This window comes from Nyctereutes procyonoides, unplaced genomic scaffold (genome assembly GCF_905146905.1).
Source record: "Nyctereutes procyonoides isolate TBG_1078 unplaced genomic scaffold, NYPRO_anot_genome, whole genome shotgun sequence".
Taxonomy (NCBI): domain Eukaryota; kingdom Metazoa; phylum Chordata; class Mammalia; order Carnivora; family Canidae; genus Nyctereutes; species Nyctereutes procyonoides.
This window is the reverse complement of record NW_026575049.1, coordinates 26,850,442-26,869,345: the sequence shown is the minus strand read 5'-3', so window position 1 is coordinate 26,869,345 and position 18,904 is coordinate 26,850,442. Positions and strand designations below refer to the sequence as shown.

The window sequence follows — 18,904 nt, the reverse complement described above, 5'->3', positions numbered from 1 at the left end:
CTGTTAATAGTAGGAAGTACAAAGTAAATATAGTTAAAACATTTTGTTCTACAAGTTGTTAGCCTCTTAAAAATACAACGGCTACTAAAAATTGAGTACCATGTATGCTTAAGGAACATTGGTGCCACTGTTTTGGAAATGAGATATTGTACCATAAATGCAACTGAACTAGATCTTAGTTCACAAGTGAATGTGGTTAACAAATAAACAATAGCTTTTTACCAAAAACATGATTTCATTCTGAATAATGCAATGTGATCAAATCTGGTCATCCAGAAATCTGTTATTTTTCTTTATACAGAAAGTATGTAGTCTGGATTTTTAAATTGTTTTAATTTGTTATTTTTTAAAAGATTTTATTTATTTATTCATGAGAGACACACAGAGAGAGGCAGAGACACAGGCAGAGGGAGAAGCAGGCTCCTCGCAGGGAGCCCGATGTGGGATCCATCCCAGGACCCCAGGATTGTGACCTGAGCCGAAGGCAGATGCTCAACTGCTGAGCCACCCAGGTGTGGATTTTTTAAAAAATGAGTTTGATGCCCTTCATTCAAGGGAAACTAATCCACAGTGCCTCTGAAGTGATGGAAGAGTCTGCCCTGAGATGTTTTTTAAAAAGCAGACATTTTAAGTCCTACATGTCTTTGCTGTCAATCTCTAGTGGACAAAAATTTTTTTTCAGCAATCTCTTGGGTTTCTTTAAGATATATTACCTAAGCAGTGGAGAAACCATATTGTTTTTGTCTATAAGACTGCTTCTAGGGCAGCCCGGATGGCTTGGCGGTTTAGCGCCGCCTTCGGCCCAGGGCATGATCCTGGAGACCTGGGATCTAGTCCCACGTAGGGCTCCCCGCAGGGAGCCTCCTTCTCCCTCTGCCTGTGTCTCTGCCTCTCTCTTTCTGTGTGTGTCTCTCATGAATATAAAAAATAATAATAAAATACAATAAATAAAAATAAAAATCTTAAAAAAAAAGACTGCTTCTACCTATCAGGGTTTATCTTGTACATGATACTCTGAGAAGTAGGAATGTATGGTCCTATTTTGTATACTTTTATTTTATTTTTTTTAAATTTTTATTTATTTTATGATAGTCACACACACACACACACACAGAGAGAGAGGCAGAGACACAGGCAGAGGGAGAAGCAGGCTCCATGCACCGGGAGCCCGATGTGGGATTCGATCCCGGGTCTCTAGGATCGCGCCCCGGGCCAAATTCAGGCGCCAAACCGCTGCGCCACCCAGGGATCCCTTTTGTATACTTTTAAATTATTAATATGACATATATAGTATGCATGGTATCGATGTTTACCATCTCCCAAAAGTAAAAATATGTTACAAAATGTTCTTTGATCATTTGGACTAAGTAGTGGCACTTGGGTCAGGATTACTTTTTCAATTCCATTTAACAGACAGCCTATCTTTAATCAGTACAACTTGCAAAATTTCCAAGTCTATTTGTGTATGCAACAGAATATAATTGTCACACTCTGAATTTATGGTTCTTGCTCCCTATGTGTCTGAGAAGAAAGACCCAAAAGGGATTTATTTTTCTTAGGAGAATGAGTCAGAAATTTTGGGCTATAAGAGTTGAAACTACTGTTAGATAACAGTGCCTACTATCCTATTCTTCCAAAATTTGCGATAGTGGGACTGACTTTCGTGTATTTTGCATGGTGGCTGAATAAAATTGGGTAGCTAATTCTACAATCCTACATGCCTTCTAAATATATTTTAAAAAATAGAATGGAATTCATTATTGTAAATTTAGACTTGCAGACACGAAGTAGAAACTGTCCTGCAGGTTTCCTTAACAGGTGACATTTTGCCAGGGGCTGAGGAGAGGAAGAAGGGAGAGTCAGTTTGTAATGGGCCAGAGTTTCGGTTTGGGATGATGAAAAGGGTCTGGAGACGGTGGTGATGGTTGCACAGCCAACCATGTGAATGTGCTTAAAGCCATTGAATTGTCCCGTTCAGAATGAGATATTTTGTGTGTTTTTTTTAAACCACACACACACACACACACACACACACACACACACACAAAAGACCTTCTGTGTCCTGGCTTCCATGCCAGCAGAGCCTCATCTCCACCTCTCTTGGCCCCAAGGTCACCTACCAGCAGCATCCGGGATTCCTGGCTACCGGCTCCCACACCCTGCTTCCGCCTGCTTCCCCATCTTTGCTCTACTCTGCTCCTGGTCTGCAAGGCCCTCCTTTCCCTTTTCATCTGGCTCGTCCCCCACATTTCTGAATTAGGAAGTGGACAGCTGGGAGTCACATGGCTTTTGAAAATCAGCTTTGGGAATCCATCTGGAATTGAGTCCTCCCCCTCTGCTCTTGTTATCCTCAGCTCAGTAGATACCTGGGTAGGTTCTGGGGACCCTGGAATTCTTGCTTGGGGGTGGGGGGCAGACACTGTGATGCCAGCTTCCCCCTTGTTCAGAAGCCCCTCCCGAGTGCCTCACCATCCCCCACTTTCAGTGGAGAGAGAACAAGGCTCAAATCTGTCCCCGTGTCAGGGTCCTGGGAAGTCTCAGTGATCATGGGGGAAAACTACCAACTGAATCTTTGTGTCCCCCTAAAATTCATATGTTGAAATCCTATACCTGCCCCCATGTGATGGTACCAGGAAGGTGAGGCTCTGGGAGGTTTTAAGATTAGATGAGGCCATGGGCGTAGAGTCCTCATCATCTATAGAATCAGTGTCCTCATAAGAATCACAGAGCGCTTACTTCCTCTTTCTGCTGTCTGCCAGGTAAGGGCATGGAAGAGGGTCCCCACTAGAACCCAACCATGCTGGCATCCTGATCTCAAACTTCCAGCCTCCAGAACCATGAGAAATAAATTTCTGTTGTTTATAAGCCACTCAGTCTGTGGTGCTTTCTTACAGCAGCCCAAACTGATGAAGACAAGAGGGGAAAATAATGCAATCTTAGCATAATGGAATTTAAAGAATTTGCAATCATGAGCATGGACTCAGTGCTAAACCGGGCCCATCTTTCTCCTGGATTCTTCAAAATGGAGGTCTGGATGACACCTGGCTTTGAAGGGATCAGCAACAGCAAGGCTGGCCTGGCATCAACCTGTGGTCACTGTAGCCCGAAGCACATGTGGGTAATGCTCTCTCTGTTCATGGACCTGGAAGCGTTTAAAGTAGAAGCAAAACTATTTTTGATCCAAAAGATCCAAGGAGACAGAAAAATGGTAGCACATTCTGTCTAGGTGAACATGGCTTCTGTTCATCAATTTCTGGCTCCCATGGCTGGGGCCACCAGGCTCTGTCTAAGGAGGAGCCCCAGAACCCCCATCTTCTGGGGTGCTGACTGGAATGCAGAATCCTTGACCTCTTGCTTCTGTGGGAGGTGACACCTGGAGCTGGGGCAGCACTTGCCAGAGGGTTGCTCCCCACATTTGCAGCAGCTCTTGTAGACTGAAGGGTGGCTCACAGTGGTTGGGGGGGGGCCTATTTTTAAGATTGTACTTGTAACAGATTCTTTTTTTTTTTTAAAGATTTTATTTATTTATTCATGATAGTCACACAGAGAGAGACAGAGAGGCAGAGACACAGGCAGAGGGAGAAGCAGGCTCCATGCAGGGAGCCTGACGTGGGATTCAACCCCGGGTCTCCAGGATCGCGCCCCGGGCCAAAGGCAGGCGCCAAACCGCTGCGCCACCCAGGGATCCCTGTAACAGGTTCTATCACCGGTGAGATCCTGTGAGGAAATGGGGGCTTCAGGAGATTTTTCTTTTTTTTTAAAGATTTAAAAATTTATTTTTTCCTAAGACACACACACACACACACACACACACACACACACACAGAGAGAGAGAGAGAGACAGAGACAGAGACAGAGACACAGGCAGAAGGAGAAGCAGGCTCCATGCAGGGAGCCCAACGTGGGACTCCAGGATCACACCTGGGCTGAAGGCAGGCGCTAAACTGCTGAGCCACCCAGGCTGCCCGAGATTTTTCTTTCTTCCTGACTTCCATGACTGTGAGAACAACAGTCACTCATTGTGGGCAATTTGAAGAGCAGACATAAGTTGTAACAGAAAAGGCTCCATATTACCTCCTACAGAGAGCGAACATTTTAATTTAATTTTTTTACTTGTTTAAACGTTTTATTTTATGCCGAACTTACAGAAAGTTGTATGTAAAGAGTATCCATATGCTCCTCACGCAAATTTGCATATTGTGAACATGTTCCCCATTGGCTTTAGCCTTGGTGTACTCTTTCCTTATCTGTTTCCTACTATCTATGTATCTCCTTATCTATCCAACTGTCTACTTCTCTGTCATTTACTCCTCATTTAGATGAAAGATTTGTATGTTGCGGTATTCAGGTGGACCCCCCATCCCTTGCCACAATACTCCTTACCAGAATATCTCTGTGAGAGAAGGGGCATGGCCACTGCTGTAGCTGGGGTGCCAGAACGCTACAGACATGATCCCAGTTCATAAAGGGACAAGTGATGGTCATGTGCTGGGGACCACCCCACAGCCAAGTTAAGCTTGGGCGGCCAGCTGGCTCAGGTGAGTCTGTGTGGGGGCTACAGCAGGTTGCCCAGAAATCCCTAGAAAGGACATGCTGTCTCTGCAGAGGAGCAGGCACCATTACGTCACTATCTCTGGCTTTTCTCTATAATTTTATAAAATAATACATTATGCTATGAAATTGCAGAGAGCAGTGATAGGGAACATAAGGGACATGAAGAAAATGTGGTTTAAATAGGCCTGGGGATCATGTGGCAAGGTACAAAGGCCAACTCTGGTCTCCCAGAGGCTCCTCCTCACTCCCTATTCCCCACGCTACCGCCAGCCTGGCCTGAGAAAGGCACACAAGGGAGGGAGGGAGACAAGGCAGGGACAAGGGACTGGGAACAGCAGAGCTAAGCCAAAGGGAGAACAGGGGCCAGAAAGAGGCAGGAGAGGGAAAATATACACAAGGGAGGGTCAGCCCCAAAGGGAGGAAGACCCAGTAACAGGTAGGATGGGAAAGAGAGGAGCAGAGGGCCCAAGGGCATCCTCACCCCGGGGCTCTCCCAGCACCTGTGCACAGGTGGCACCAGGGCTCCCGGCCTCCCTGGGGTGCCTGCGTCCTCCCACATCCTGGGAGCTCTGTGGTGGGAGAGGAGACAGTCAGCTTCCCTGTAGGACAGAGAAGCCGCCCCACCACACATGCCCCTGTCTGCCTCCTCGCCCTCCAGGGACTCTGAAGTTGTCCCCAGGGTCACCTACCCAGGATCCTGACCTCACGCTCAGCACAGGCTGGAATCCTCCCTCTGGGAGCTAGCTAGACACCCCCGCCGCCCCTATAGGACCACTGACCCCTGGCAACCTCCGCCTGTGCACGGTCCCAGCTCCTGCCCATCTGCTGGGAGGACTGGAGGGGGTCTTGGCTACAAAGGGCTCAGGCACGGAGCTCTGTGCTCAAGTCACCTTCAGAGCCAGGGCTCCGGGAACCTGCCAGGGCCCCGGCAGTGCCTGTGTGCGTCTGGCTTTGCCAGAATGTTCTCCAAGAAGGTATGCCACATTTCCACATGTGATACTCCCACCCACAGGGAAGGCAAGGCTGGTTCAGTCCTTCCCTGTGTCCCTCGGCCATCCAGCAGCACCCAGGAGCACCTACTCGGGGTCCCACCCCGGCAGGAACCTGGCATGCAAGGATGTGCTAGGTACTGTCCTGCCCTCGAGGAGATGGCAGCCTAGAGGAGACAGGAGAGGACCCAGGTGACCCCATATCTTCGTCCCACGGACCCACCCCCTGCTCTGCCTGTGGACCCCAGCTGAAGGGATGCCTCAGGACCCGGCTTCCACCTTTGGTGTCCCCAGCCACCTGCTTGCTGCCAGGACCTTCACAGTCCACGCGCTGGGAGGACAGGTGTATGATTGAGAAAGGCCCACCGACGGCTTCACTCTTGTCCCTGCATGTCGGGCTGTCTGGGCCTGTCCCCGCCTGGGGCCTGGCTGTGCGGGAAGTCATCGTGAAACAAGGAGGCGTCACTGGCCTGTTGCACCACATGGTAACATAGGGAAGGCTTGTTGCCACCCGTCACCTATCCCTGGAAGATAAAGTCTTCTGGGGGCATCAGGTTCCTGGAGGCCAGGGGGACGGTGGTGGGTGAAAAAAAGGAAGGTCCAGAGGGCTTTTCGGGGTCCAGGCAGGGGCTTTTTCATCTCTGTGTCTCCAGCCACGTGGGACCAGCCCGGGAAGCTTTTGTTGCCTTCGCCGGTGGCCTCTGGGCAGCCCTGCCCCGAATTCGGCTGGTCCGTGTGGTCACATCTCATGCTTTTCTCTGTTGCAGTTGGGAACACGGTCACCCCTTGAGACCCAGGGGCTGCCCCTTCCATCCCTCAGGCCCTCTACATGATGACTGTCCCCAGGCCCCCTGCCAGGACACTGATCCTCCGTCCCCACGCCCTCTGGGCTTCTCCTCAGCCCAGGACATCAACCCCATGGGTCCAACCTGAACCCCTTCTCCTTGAGCGAGCAGCTCTAGGTGGCCAACAAGGGAGCCTCGACCTGGGTGACTCTGCTGAGCCCAGCTGTGGAAGGAGGGGCCTTCATCCAGAGTGACGTGAGCTCAGTAACTCAGGGATTGTGTTCCAGAATAGTGGCCGGGATATGGCTTGGGGCTGACCTCCTCCCAAGCCGCTGGGTGGTCCTGTTCTTCCCCTGCCAGGATCCCCCAAATGCAGGAGAGCCGGGGCGGGGGTGTCACCAGGCGCCTCTCACGGCCTCAGTGGGAGAGGGCTCCAAGCAGGGTGTCACAGGGAAATCTGTCGAGGCGAACCAGAGCCTCAGCTTGCAATGCTTTGGGGATTTCCAACGACCATCTGTCCAGAATGCCAGAGCATTTGTAAAACTCAGCGCCAGGGCTTTCTTGAGAATAGCAAACATTTGGAAAGACCCGAAGTGTGCTCCGTTAGGGGACTGGCTGGATCAAGTGGATCAGGGCTCGTGCACATGCAGAATCTCACGGGCCCTTGTGAATATTGATGGCGTCTCTCGGGATTTGAGGAGCTCGCCTTCCTCCTCTGACATATTGAGACCTGGGGAGCTGTGTAGGCCCGGCCGCCGGGCGGAGGGGGACAGGCCTCCAGGTGTGGGTCCCGCCTGGATTCCAGGGCAGGACGGCCACCACCTGCAGACCAGAGGCCGGCCCCCTCCCAGGCCCTGCCCCGACCCTCCCTTAATCCCTCGCCCCTCCTGAGCCCCGAGCTGGAGGTCAGGGGACACCCATTTTCCCGAACCTCCCAGCGGGCAGGAAACGGGGGCCCGGGGCCCAGTCGGCCAGTCTTGTGTCTATTTCTTAAGTCGGGGCGCGGGCACTGGGGGCTCACTTGGCGTGACGTCAATCCTTATGTAAGGAAACTTCTAAGAAAGCATGTGAAGGGTGGGCTGATCATTTGACACGGGAGTGACTGAGTGTGTGGTGAGTTGTCTGAAAACACAGGACAAGTGGGCTTCCTCTCTGAAAAGTAATTGTTTCCTTAGGAGCCTGTATGACTTCCTCTTCCCCTGAAGGGAGCTCCCTCCTATTTTCTTCTCATCATTGTGTCTGAGATTCGGCTATTGCTTGTGGGATCGCGTAAACCTCCACGCTTACAAAGACATCTTGGTGCCCCATTTCGGACGTTCCTCAGCTTGCCAGGCTCTGAGTTGGGGCGCATGGACCGAGCATGGAGAGCACGACGGCCACCTCCCGGCTCTGGCTGTGACCTCTCCCCCAGAGGCTGTGTCCTCCCCTGTGGGGGGACCTGAGAGGACCCGTCCTCACTGCTGGGCGGGGTGGGAGGGTTCAAAGAGCCACTCCCAGTCCTATGAGGCATGAGGAACAGACCCTGGTGGCCAGTCAGGCTCGCTCCTGCCTGCCTCAGATCCAGTCCTTAAAGTCTACCACGCTGGGCGTGGGGGAGACCCGCTGTCAGCTCCCAGGTCACACGGTGGGCCACACTCCAGGACCCAGAGCACCAGAGGCAGAAACAGCCAAGAACGTGGAGGAGAGGCCCAGAGAGTCAAGGTGACTGTGGGCGTCCAGCTCCGGGGAGTACAGGGGTCCAGCTGGCTGCGGTCCTCCGACAGGAAGAGGGTACGAAGCCCAGGGTCTATGTAGGCAGGTCGGACACCTTTCTCTCTTTTTTCACTCTTTCTCTCCTTTGATCCTTTTTTTTTAAAAAAAGATTTTACTTATTTGTTCATAAGAGACACACAGAGAGAAGCAGAGACACAGGCAGAGGGAGAAGAGGCTCCCTGCGGGGAGCCCGAGGTGGGACTCGATCCCAGGACCCCGGGATTATGACCCGTGCCAGTGGCAGATGCTCACCCGCCGAGGCCCCCAGGCATCCCTCTTTTGATCCATTTTTAAATGTAATTTCCAAATTTTATTTTAATTATATAGATGAAATTCAACTCAATTATGTTGATAAAAAGGGTCACTAAAAATCCCACCCCTGGGGCGCCAGGGTGCCTAGTGGGTTAGGGCTCCCCCCTCTGGCTCAGGGCATGGTCGCAGAGTTGGGATCGAGCCCCAGGACGGGCTCCCTGCTCGCTGTGGAGTCTGCTTCTCCCTCTCCCTCTGCCTCTCACGCCTGCTCCTGCTATCAGATAACTTACAAAAAATCTTAAAAAAAAATGCCAACCCAGCCCAGATGGCCGGTGACTTCAGAATACAGGTGGGGGCCGCACTGGTTCCCGCCCGCCAGCCCCGCTGGGTGAAGAGGGCACAGCCGAGGGCCCGGGACCCCACCTGGAGTCCGGACTCATGACCACTGAGACCAGGAGAGGCGTCAACCGTCAGCTTAGCCCAGAGAGGAGAGCTGTCAGAACGGGATAATGGAGACGGTGGAGGGGCATCGTCCAGAGGCGCACGAGGAGAGCGGGTCCCGGAGCAGACGTATGTCCAGCCAGCGCCCGGCGGGTCACCCGGCCCGGGCTCGGGGCACACGAGGGGCCTGCCGGGCCGCCCACCTGATGACAGGAGAACCTGGGGCCACAGGGGCTGGGAGCTGCCGGGCCTGCAGGAGCTGCGGGTGCCCGACCCCCCGAGGGGCAGTGCTCATCTCCCAGCCTGTCCAGGAGGAGGCTACGCTCCCCGAGGGCCCGGCGCGACCTCACATCCCACTGGTCCCTCGAGTCCTTGCCACCTGCAGCCCAGGGCGAGTCCCACAGACACGCTTCCCGGTGGCCCCGACCGCCTGCTGCCTAGAGCCGGCCCTGCTGGATCCGGTGCTGGATCCGGGGGGGGGGGGGGGGGGGCAGGGCTCCATGGGGACCACGGGGAGGAGCGGGCTTCCGTCTCAGCCCCGGCCTGGCTCCCGTCCCTCCCGGTCCCCCTGCTGGCCCCGCGCTGCTCCAGCCCCTCCAGCCCGGGACACGTCGGCCCTGTCACCGGCCACCACACGCTACCCGGGTCCCCCCTCTTACCCTGGAACCCCACTAGCATTCCTGCAGGTGCGACACACGGGACCTGCGAGGTCGCCTGTTACATTTATATATCGCCTGAGTTCGGTTCGTTTCCTGTCACACTGGCTACAAAGCATCATCCAGAGCCTGCGTCCCTGTAGGGAAGGAAACGGAAGGGTACCAGTGTGACGACAGACGCCTGCCAAATCACGGCGACAGACAAACCCAAGCCCAAACCCAAAGTTGTGTCTGTGTCCTTGCCGACCCCGGAGCTGGACACACCAGCCCTGAGCCCGTCCCTCTGCACTCCTGTGGTCTGTGCCCAGGTCACCCCTGGCTTGGACTGCCCGGCCTTCACCCAGCACCTTTGCCACCGCCCACGATGCTGAGAGTCCACCCCTGGGCCCCCCTCCCGTCCTCCCAGACTTCGAAGGGACATCGCTGGTCCCAGCCTCAGCTCGTCCCCTCTCCGGCTGAAGGTGCACCTCCCCTCCAGTCAACCGCCCACGGCCTCCCCGGCCTGCCCTCTGACAGAGGAGGACCCCGGCTCCCTGCTGTCTCCCAGCTCCCCACCCACAGGCCTCCCCTCGGAGCCTCAGCTTTGCCTTCGACATTCCATACCACAAGCTGAACCCCCAGCACCTTCTGCAGTTGCAGTGACCAGCGATGCAGATAGTCTGTCCCAAGGAGCAAGCAGAGATCACCCTCCTTGGGGGCTGTTGCCGAGTCACGTGTGTTTCCAAGATGCCCCCGAGAGTTCAAGGTCAGTGCCACCCGCTCCTGATACTCCCTGATACTCGGCAGCAGGCTCGCCCTGTGAGCCTGACTCTTCTTTGGAGCATTCCAGAAACCATCCAGGGAGCACGACAGGGTGCTGGGGAAGGGGCTCAGGTTGGGGTCAGAGACATGGTCTGGGGCCAAGGACCCTGAGGCCTGCTCATCTTGTCACTCTGGGACCTGAATGGAGCCTCCTGGGAGTGTGTCCTACACAAAGTCAGACAGACTGAGCAAATGACAGTATAGGACAGCAGTTCCTGGGAGTACGGGGCTCTCCAGTAGGTTCCAAATCACTTGTTGTTCTGCGGAAACTCAAAGTTCACAGGCTGCTGGCCTGCAGCCTTCTCTGTGCTCCCCCAGGTCCTCCCCTTTGGGGTGCTGCCCCTGCCTGAGCCCCTCCCTCCCGCTCCACTGTGGTCATCTAGGTCTGACTCTCTGTCCCTCCGGATCTCAACCTACGGGGTGCCTCTCCCAGCCCCTTACAGTCTCCGTGTGCGGCTGGTGCTCCCTTGAGGCCCTGACAGGGGAGGAATCTGGGAGGGGGGCCCCCCCGGGACTGTCCTGTGATCTAGGAGGGACTTGTGCAGGCTCACCGGCTGCCAAGGCTCCGGGCTCCACTTGGGGGGGTGGGTGGAGTCCACAGAGGCCAGCAGGAGGGTGATGGCCGGCCTGTGGGGGGTCCTGCCCGGGTGCCTGTCCCTTGGACTCTGTCTGGGTGCCCTGTGTCAGGAGGGGCGGAGCTCAGCTTCTGTGCAGGGAAGCCCTTCCCTCTGGCTCCCTCCAGGGTAGGGCATTACAGGGGTGGGGGCTGGACTCCACCCGCCCCTCTGGCCTGCCTCCACCCAATATGGAGACTCATTTTGCTTTAGTATTTATTAATTCATCAGAGAGAGAGGCAGAGACACAGGCTCCATGCAGGGAGCCCGACGGGAGACTCGATCCCGGGTCTCCAGGATCAGGCCTGGACTGAAGGTGGCGCTAAACCGCTGAGCCACCGGGGCTGCCCAGACTCCTTTCTATTCTCTTACAAGGTGCCCGCATTCCCACCAGGGCTGCTGACAATAGGATAGGCTGGCAGTGGGGAGGTTTCTATTTCAAATCCCTCCCCCCACACCCCACCCCCTACCGCTAGGCTTAGTGATTGTGACTTGCAATAGAGGGAATTCGTGTGACACTTCCCTCCTTGAGGGCCCACTACACACTGAGAGGCATTTGCAGGTTTGCAAGGGGTTGCAAGCCTTTATTTAGCTCTCTGGACATCGTGACACGTTTACAGAGAAACAGTTGGTAGAAGATCCTTAATATTTCCCTGCATGGCTCTGCATCGAAAATCAATTAAAGTAATTACTTCTCTAAAAATTGAAAACTCCTCCGCGGCGTTGACTGTAATCTTAATGATGTATGTTTGGAACCTAGGACAGATTTTTCAATGAAAGGAAATCTACTCAGATTTTTTTTTTTTTTTAAAGACACTTTCTTCTGGGCTCATTGCCTTAAGCTGGTTTCCTTGGGTCAAGCTGAAGATGGTGGAGGGCAAGTGGGCATTTCCTGGGAGGAAGTGTTTCTTTCCTTCTGCTGTTCACAGACGCCTCCTGAGGTCTATAGGCAGACTATAGGAGGCTCCATCCTTCAGGCTCCTTCTGCAGGTGGAGACAGGGGGGCAGAGGGGAGGTGGGACAGCCACAGGGATGGGGAAGGGAGGGGGCACCAGGAGGTGAGGGTCAGAGGAGTGTGGCCAGGGCGGGCAAGAGTGGAGCTGGCGCCCCGGAGGGAGCAGGTGACCCAGGGGAGGCTGTGAGAGGGGCCGGGAAAGACCAGGGAGATGAGAGGAGGGAGAAGGGCAGCGGAGGCAGCAGGAGGGAGGGAGGACCTCACCTGGAGAATGGCCCGAAGTTGCTGAGACAACTGCTGACTCCTCCTGTCCAGATCAGCCCAGGGCTGGAAGGGTGTCTCCTGGTGGTCCACGAAGCTCTGCCAGCAGTACTCAAAGTCTGCATGGAGGCGGGGGAGGGAGGTGAGCTGGGCTCTGGGGAGGGCCAGGGGCCTCAGAGTGTCTGATCTCCGGGACAGGCTGAGCCCCTCCCCACTGCACATCTGCTGTGTCCCCTCCCCGGGGCTCCCCTCACCCCGCGGGACTCTTTCTTCAGCCTGGAACCTCAGCCACCTGACTTGTCTCCTTTCTAGAGTCTCCGTGGCACGGCCACCCACGATTCTCCCTCCCCTTCTGGACACCGGTCGCCCCTGACCTGCAGGCCCATGGCCCTCCTGTCCTGTGCCCTGCGGGCTCTGCCCCCTCCCCTCCCCGCAGGCAGCCAGCAGGGGCCACCGCCAAGGATACTACTACTGCCCACCCCTCTGTAGCCCCCCCAGGCCTCTCCCTGCCCACCGTCCCCCCAGGAGGCCCACGCTGACCTCTGAAGGTCATTATGGAGATGTGGACCCCAGCGTCGTACAGGCTGCGCAGCCCCTTCACATAGGGTCCCATGGTGTAGATGCGGGAGGCCAAGATGCTCAGGCTCACGTGTCTGTTCTTGGCCAGAAACCGAATAATCTCCTCGGCACATTTTTCGCAGGGGGTCCAGGAGAGAAAGCACGTGACCTTGTAGCTGAGCTTCTGGTCCAGGTTCCTGGAGCGGATGTGCTCCAGGAGGAACAACTCGGCATGTTGTCCCCCGCCACCCTGACACAGAAGAGGCACGGAAGGGTTCCTGCATTGGCAGTCAATACGGGGGGCGGGTGGGGGTGGCGGGAGGTCCTGGCCTCAGGGAGGCCCCGCTCAGGTCCTGACCCTGGGATGTCAACGCACTATTCCCAGGATCCAGGGTCACCAGGACGGGTGGACAAGCGCAGGAGGGCAATTTCCCAGGGGCCTGGTGGGCGGTGCTCGGGACCCCCATTCTGCCTCTGCTCACTATGGCTCCGCACCTGCCTGTACCTGACGGGTGTCCCTTCAGGTGCTTGCGGTCCCACTGATCAGGGGTTTGCAGGATTTCTGGCTTTTACACCACCGCATTCAAATATGATCCAACTTGACTACTGAGTTCCAGGAGCCCCGCTAAGCTTGTGCCCAAGGGAAGGGTCTTCGGGACCCTCACGACTGGGGCCCTGCAGGCAGAGGCAGCAGAGCCACAGACAAGGGAGAGAGGAGGCCAGGTGAGCACCCAGGTCAGTGACCTGATGCCGTGGGAGTGGGTGCTTCCTCCAGGGAGGGGTCCAGCCCTGTCTGCATCCACCCATTCACCCACTCCACGCGGGTGTCGCTACCTCCACGAGTCCCAGCGCCGAGCCCACGGCAGATACACAAGGGCTCGCTGGGGGGGCAGGGCTGGGCAGGGGCGCCCGGGGGGAGGTGCCTGGCTCATGGGATGAATGTCACTGTTGGGGTCATAGGACTGGGACATGAGTCCAACCAGTCCAGGGGAGGGATTGTCTAGCAAGGACCCGGAGCAAGTCAGGTGAGCGGTAGCAGTGCAGAGATCTGGGCGGAGCGTGATGGGGACACGGGGACCGAATGGACATTCGGGGGGATGCTGGTGTGGGCAGCAGTGCCTTGGCAGGATCCCCAAGAGTGGGCGAGGGTCCCTCCAGTCCCTCTCGCTTGTGGCCAGGGGGAGTGTCGAGAGCCCACACAACTCGGACTCTCTGGCCAGGGGCCGCCCCGGGGAAGGGGCCAGGGAAAGCTGACCCTTGCCTGGAAGCCTTCTCCTCTGTCCTAACCCTTCCTCGGAGGCACAGCAGAAGGGGAGAGGCTGAGCCCGGGGCTTCGGGTGACAGGGACTGACGGTGCCAGGCCTTGGGACACTGGGACTGCTTCCCGATGTGTGGCTCCAAGCCAGTGACCACCACAGAAACGGTCCCCACCTGACTCCAGGCCGAGGTGTGGCTGCTGGGCCGGGACCAAGCCTGAGAGGTGCGTGGATCCAACCCCACACCTCATGTCCACCCGGAACCTTCTACCCCCTGATGGTCCCAGTATTGGGAGGCCCTGCACACTGCAGTCAGCCTGGGCCAGTCACCTCATTTTGAACGATGTCCTTATCCTGGTCCAGAGGGACCCCGGAGCTGCCATCGCTGAGCTCCACTTGGTAGCAGAGGTAGGTCTTGGATGGGTTATGATCATTCCGGAAGTTCTGGGTGAAGGTGTTCTCATCCAGTAGGTGTCTGTGGACACAAGAGTGGGGGAGAAGCTCAAAGACTCGGGGCTCCCTTTAGGGTATTGAGCATCATCTTGCTGATGTATGTTTGGAGTAGAAGAGAGATTTTACATAAAACGTACAGATACTTTGGGGCGCCTGGGTGGCTCACGGTTGAGCGTCTGCCTTCAGCTCTGGGCGTGATCCCAGGGTCCTGGGATCGAGTCCCGCTTCGGGCTCCCCCCAGAAAGCCTGCCTCTCTCTCTCTGCCTGTGTGTCTGCCCCCCCGCCGCCGTGTCCCTCATGAAGAAATAAATAACATCTTAAGAAAAAACCCAAAGAACAGCTAGTTTGATCTTTAGAACGCTAAAGTATTGCTCATGAGCTCATTCGTTTTGCCGGATTTTTTGGATCCTCAGCGCACGCCCTTTACCCCGGCGCCCCACATGCTGGCCAGACCCACAGAGGACAGGCTTCCGCTCGCTTGCTGGTGCCACCCCGCCTCCCTCTGCGACCCCTTCCGAGGGTCCCCGGGGAGGCCAGGCCAGTCCTCTGCCCGGTGCCCCGCAGGAGCAGCCCGGGACGCTCAGACCTCGCCTGGGCCTCTCCCTCCCCGGGCAGGCTGGCATCCCATGTCCTGGTCTCACCAGCCCATCCCCGTCCTGCCGACCCTCTCCCTGTGGTGGAGGGACACCCTGGGGATTCCCCCCTTGACATCAAGGCCAGCCCGAGCCACACGCTGTGTCGGGGCCCGACGCATGCCCACTCGGGACCATTGCCGAAAACACAACACCAGAGCCTATTCTCCTCAGATAATCACGGGATTTTCTATAAGGATGAAAATACCACGAGCCCTTTCCAAACCAAAGTCCTACAGCTGGGAGGGACCTCCTGGCCCAAGGCTCAGAAGTGATCCCCAGGCCCAATTCCACCTGGAATTCCGGGATCGGAGGGAGTGAGGGTCGGGACCATCAGGGATGAGTCCCGGAGCCCGAGGGAGGCCGGCGGGACATCAGAGCCGGACGGGCCAGCAGGAGGGAGGCAAAGACGTGGAGGAGCCCTGGGGTCCAGGAGGAGCCCCTGGGGGTGGCGGTGCCCCATCAGGCCGCCCTGGGCAGGGGCTCAGCAGCAGGTGATGCAGGAGGCGGGGTACCTGTCCCAGTCCTCCGGGCCAGCCTCCATGTCCACGGCCCTTCACCGCCTCTGGCTCTGTGTCGGCTGCTCCTCCACCTGGTCGCACCTGTGCTCTCCCGTCGGGGTGCTCCCCGCGGACCCAGGAGCCTTATATACCATCAGCACTCCTGGAAGCTGCTGAGCTGGCATTACCGCGCCACACCCCTTCTCGACTCGACTCGGGCTACTCATGCCACCCTCATGGGTGTCGACATAGGAGGAAGTTGTCTGGGAAGTGTCCTACCCGAAGTCCCCAGGGTCAGGTTTTGGTTTCTCTGCTCTGACGGAGGCCCTACCTGGAAGCCTCAAGGAGTGACCAAGGGCAGATGAGGTCCGAGGAGGGTGCGGTCCCTCTCAGATTGAGGGACCAGCAAGGCGGGAGGCCTTGGGACCTGGACAGGCGTCGGGACCCTGGAGGGCGGCCGGGGCACAGACACAGCCCCAGAGGGCAGGCTCCTGGGCGGTGTCCCCACCCTGCCCCCCAAGAGTCTCCCTTAGCAGCCAGCAGGGCCTTGGCCTGACCTGGGCTCCCCGGGGCCCTCAGGGTGAGACACCTGTGCACCTGCACACAACCTTGTCCCGGGATGGCCGGAGCGTCCGGTCTGAGAAACGGCAGCCGGACCTTCCTCCCGGGTCCTCTCCAGGCGGGAGGACAAACTCCTGCTGAGCTCTCCTTCGGAGCCCACTCCCTAGGCGCCCACCACCCACAGGATGATTGAGACATTCAGCCCCATTACCACCGCAGCAGAAATGAAAGGCTCCAGAGGGTACTGGGACTTGGCCAGGACCCCACAGGGGTCAGAAGGATGGGTGCGGGGACGCAGCCCTCCTCCTGGGCGGCCACCTGTGCTCTTCTGTCCACCTCCAGGCCTGGAGCAATGAAGGGGAATTTGTGTTCCGGTCCCGAGGGGACCCGGGGCCCTAGCCTCGTCCCCGTGCGGCTGCCCCTCTGGCCCACTGACTCCCCCATCCTGGCTTCCCTACCCACTCCACCCCCCATCCTGGCCCATGAGAGACACAGCCCCAGGGGCCAGCTGGGCCAACCCGGGCCTGAGTCACACCTGGCTGCCTCCACCGAGAGCTGAGATCAGCGGGGCTGATCAGCGGGGCTGATCCCCCTCCCCGCTGTCTAGTCACATCTGAGAGTGGAAACCTTAGCACAGTGTCCCTTCCTCCTAGGGGGGGACAGACAGAACGGTGACCTCCCGGGGCCTGTGTTGAGGCCCCTCCCTCGTCCCTCAGCCTCTAGACCCGGTCCTCTCTAGCCCTGACCCCGGCCCCTGGGGGCCCAGGTGGTCTCTGCGGTGTCCTGCCTGGTGCCCAAGTTTCCACTCACAGCCTCTGCACCCAACGGACCGCACACACCCACAGTCTCTAGCCCTCCTGAGCTGGAGCCCCCATCCCTCCCTGGACGGGGGCTGCGGAGGCCAGGCCTGGGCCCCTGAGGATTTCCCCCACCCAGTCCCCAGCTCTTGCCTTCCAGGGGGGAGGATGCGGCCCTGATGCAGGCCAAACTCTCTTCCAGGACCCCCGGAGTTTCCTGGTCACTCACCCCCTCGAGGCAGCGCTGCTGGTCCCCCCACACCCATTGTTTCCGAGGCAGGGACCCCTATGTGTGCATGCAGCCCTGTGCTGGGGCAGGCAGTGGCTCCAGGAGCGAGAGGTCCTGCTGCATAAACCCTGGCCCTGGAGGCCCACTGAGGGCAGCAGCCCCCCCCCCCCACACACACACACATCTGTCCCCTGCCTTCCAGGTGGCTCCTGCAGCCAGGACACCCGCATCTCAATGGGCTCAGCCTGCGGCACTGGCTCTCCTGAGCAGAGGTGCCCCTTCAAGTGTCCTGGAGCGTCTGTGGGGAGACCAACAGGACCTCCTTTGCAGGAGGGTGCCTTGCTCCCACTTTCCCGGGACAGTCTCCCTAGCACTCCAGCTCCTCTGCCAGCAGCTCTGAGGTCTCAGGTTCTGGAATGTTCATCAGCACCCCGTCCTTCCCGGCTCCCCTACCCCTGCACTGTCTGCTCCGTGCCTCCGCCTGCCTGCCCCCTCTACTGCAGACAAGACTGGCTCTGCGTGTCTCCACGTCTGGAAGACCGATTTGCAGTGAGTGACCAGAGTACAGGCAGTGAGAGCATCCTCGTCCCGGGAAGACCAGAGGGCACATCCCGGCCAACAAGGTTCTTGCCCTTCTCCCCAAGGTTACCTCTTGACTCACCTGTGTGAGTCTCAGATGAGGGGCAGGAGCATGAGGCCCCGCCAGCTGGGACCTGGGTGGGGGGGCCTCACCTCAATGTTCTCGTCCCCCTGCTCCTTCCCAAAGGACCCCAGCCCCGCATCCTCACCCATGGCCCCCGCCCCATGTCCTCTGAAGTCTGACTTCACACAGACTTCACAGCACAGGCCCAGGGACTAGCATGCTCCCTGTCCCTGTAGCCCTGAGACATGCTCCTGAAAAGGTGGCTATAGAGCCTGCGTGGTGACCTCTGGGTCCAGGGGAAGCGCTCAACACGACCCGTGTGGCCATGACCTAGAAGCACACAGGTAGCCAGCTGGAGGAGGGAGATCCTGTCCTCTCTGGGGAAGGACAGCCCCTCCTCCCCGAGTCAGCTCTGGAACAGAGTGAAGATGTGAAAAGATCCTTACTGGGGTTCCGCCAGAGTTCCTAGCAAAGCGTGCCAGGGTCCGAGGAGGGAAGGGAAGGGAGGGCCCGGGTCCCCGTGAGAGCTCATGTCTGCACCCCTACCTCGGGAGCAGGTGCAGGCCAGGCCAGGACTGGTCTCTGTTCTCCCGTCAGGAAAACTGGGAACAGGCTGGGCTGCCCAGGGCGGGGGAAGGGGGGCAGACTGGTGGTGCCAGAGAGACAGACTGGAGCCAAAGTAGCCCAGGAGGGTGCACACACGGCCCCTCGGCCTGAGTCTCTCCACCTTCATGAAGCAGATGGTCCCATTAGCGTGGCTCAGCGGTTTAGCGCCGCCTTCGGCCCACGGCCTAATCCTGGACACCCAGGATCGAGTCCCATGTCGGGCTCCCTGCATGGAGCCTGCTTCTCCCTCTGCCTGTCTCTGCCTCTCTCTCTGTCTCTCTCTCTGTCTCTGTCTCTCTGTCTCTCTCTCTCTCTGTGTGTGTGTGTCATGAATAAATAAATAAAATCTTAAAAAAAAAAATAGATGGTCCCGTTAGCATCCTGACTCCAGGCCAGGTGGCTCTGGATGAGCTCCCAGCCCTGCCCGGTGCAGGTGGCCTCCCCTCCCTGGAGCCAGGGACCAGGACAGGCTGCCTGTGCCCAGCCCTGGGGCGAGTAGTGCTCCCTGGCTGTGTCGTGTCCCCTCTCCAGCAACTCATGGCGGTCTCTGGCTCATGGGCAGAGCTCAACACTGGGCTCCTGTAGAGACAGGACCCTGGGAGTTAGGGG

General features: G+C 57.5%; 1 protein-coding gene across 1 annotated transcript; it reads right to left on the bottom strand.

The window, feature by feature from the left end:
• Positions 1–11,407: 11,407 nt before the first annotated feature.
• LOC129511780 (DNA dC->dU-editing enzyme APOBEC-3A-like) lies at positions 11,408–15,561 on the bottom strand. Its single transcript, XM_055328789.1, has 5 exons — positions 15,475–15,561; positions 14,205–14,349; positions 12,601–12,868; positions 12,064–12,179; positions 11,408–11,828 (listed from the first exon to the last, which is right to left on the bottom strand). The coding sequence occupies exons 1-5, from the start codon at positions 15,501–15,503 to the stop codon at positions 11,799–11,801; spliced, it is 588 nt and encodes a 195-aa protein (XP_055184764.1). The 5' UTR covers positions 15,504–15,561; the 3' UTR covers positions 11,408–11,798.
• Between the last annotated feature and the right edge of the window lie 3,343 nt (positions 15,562–18,904).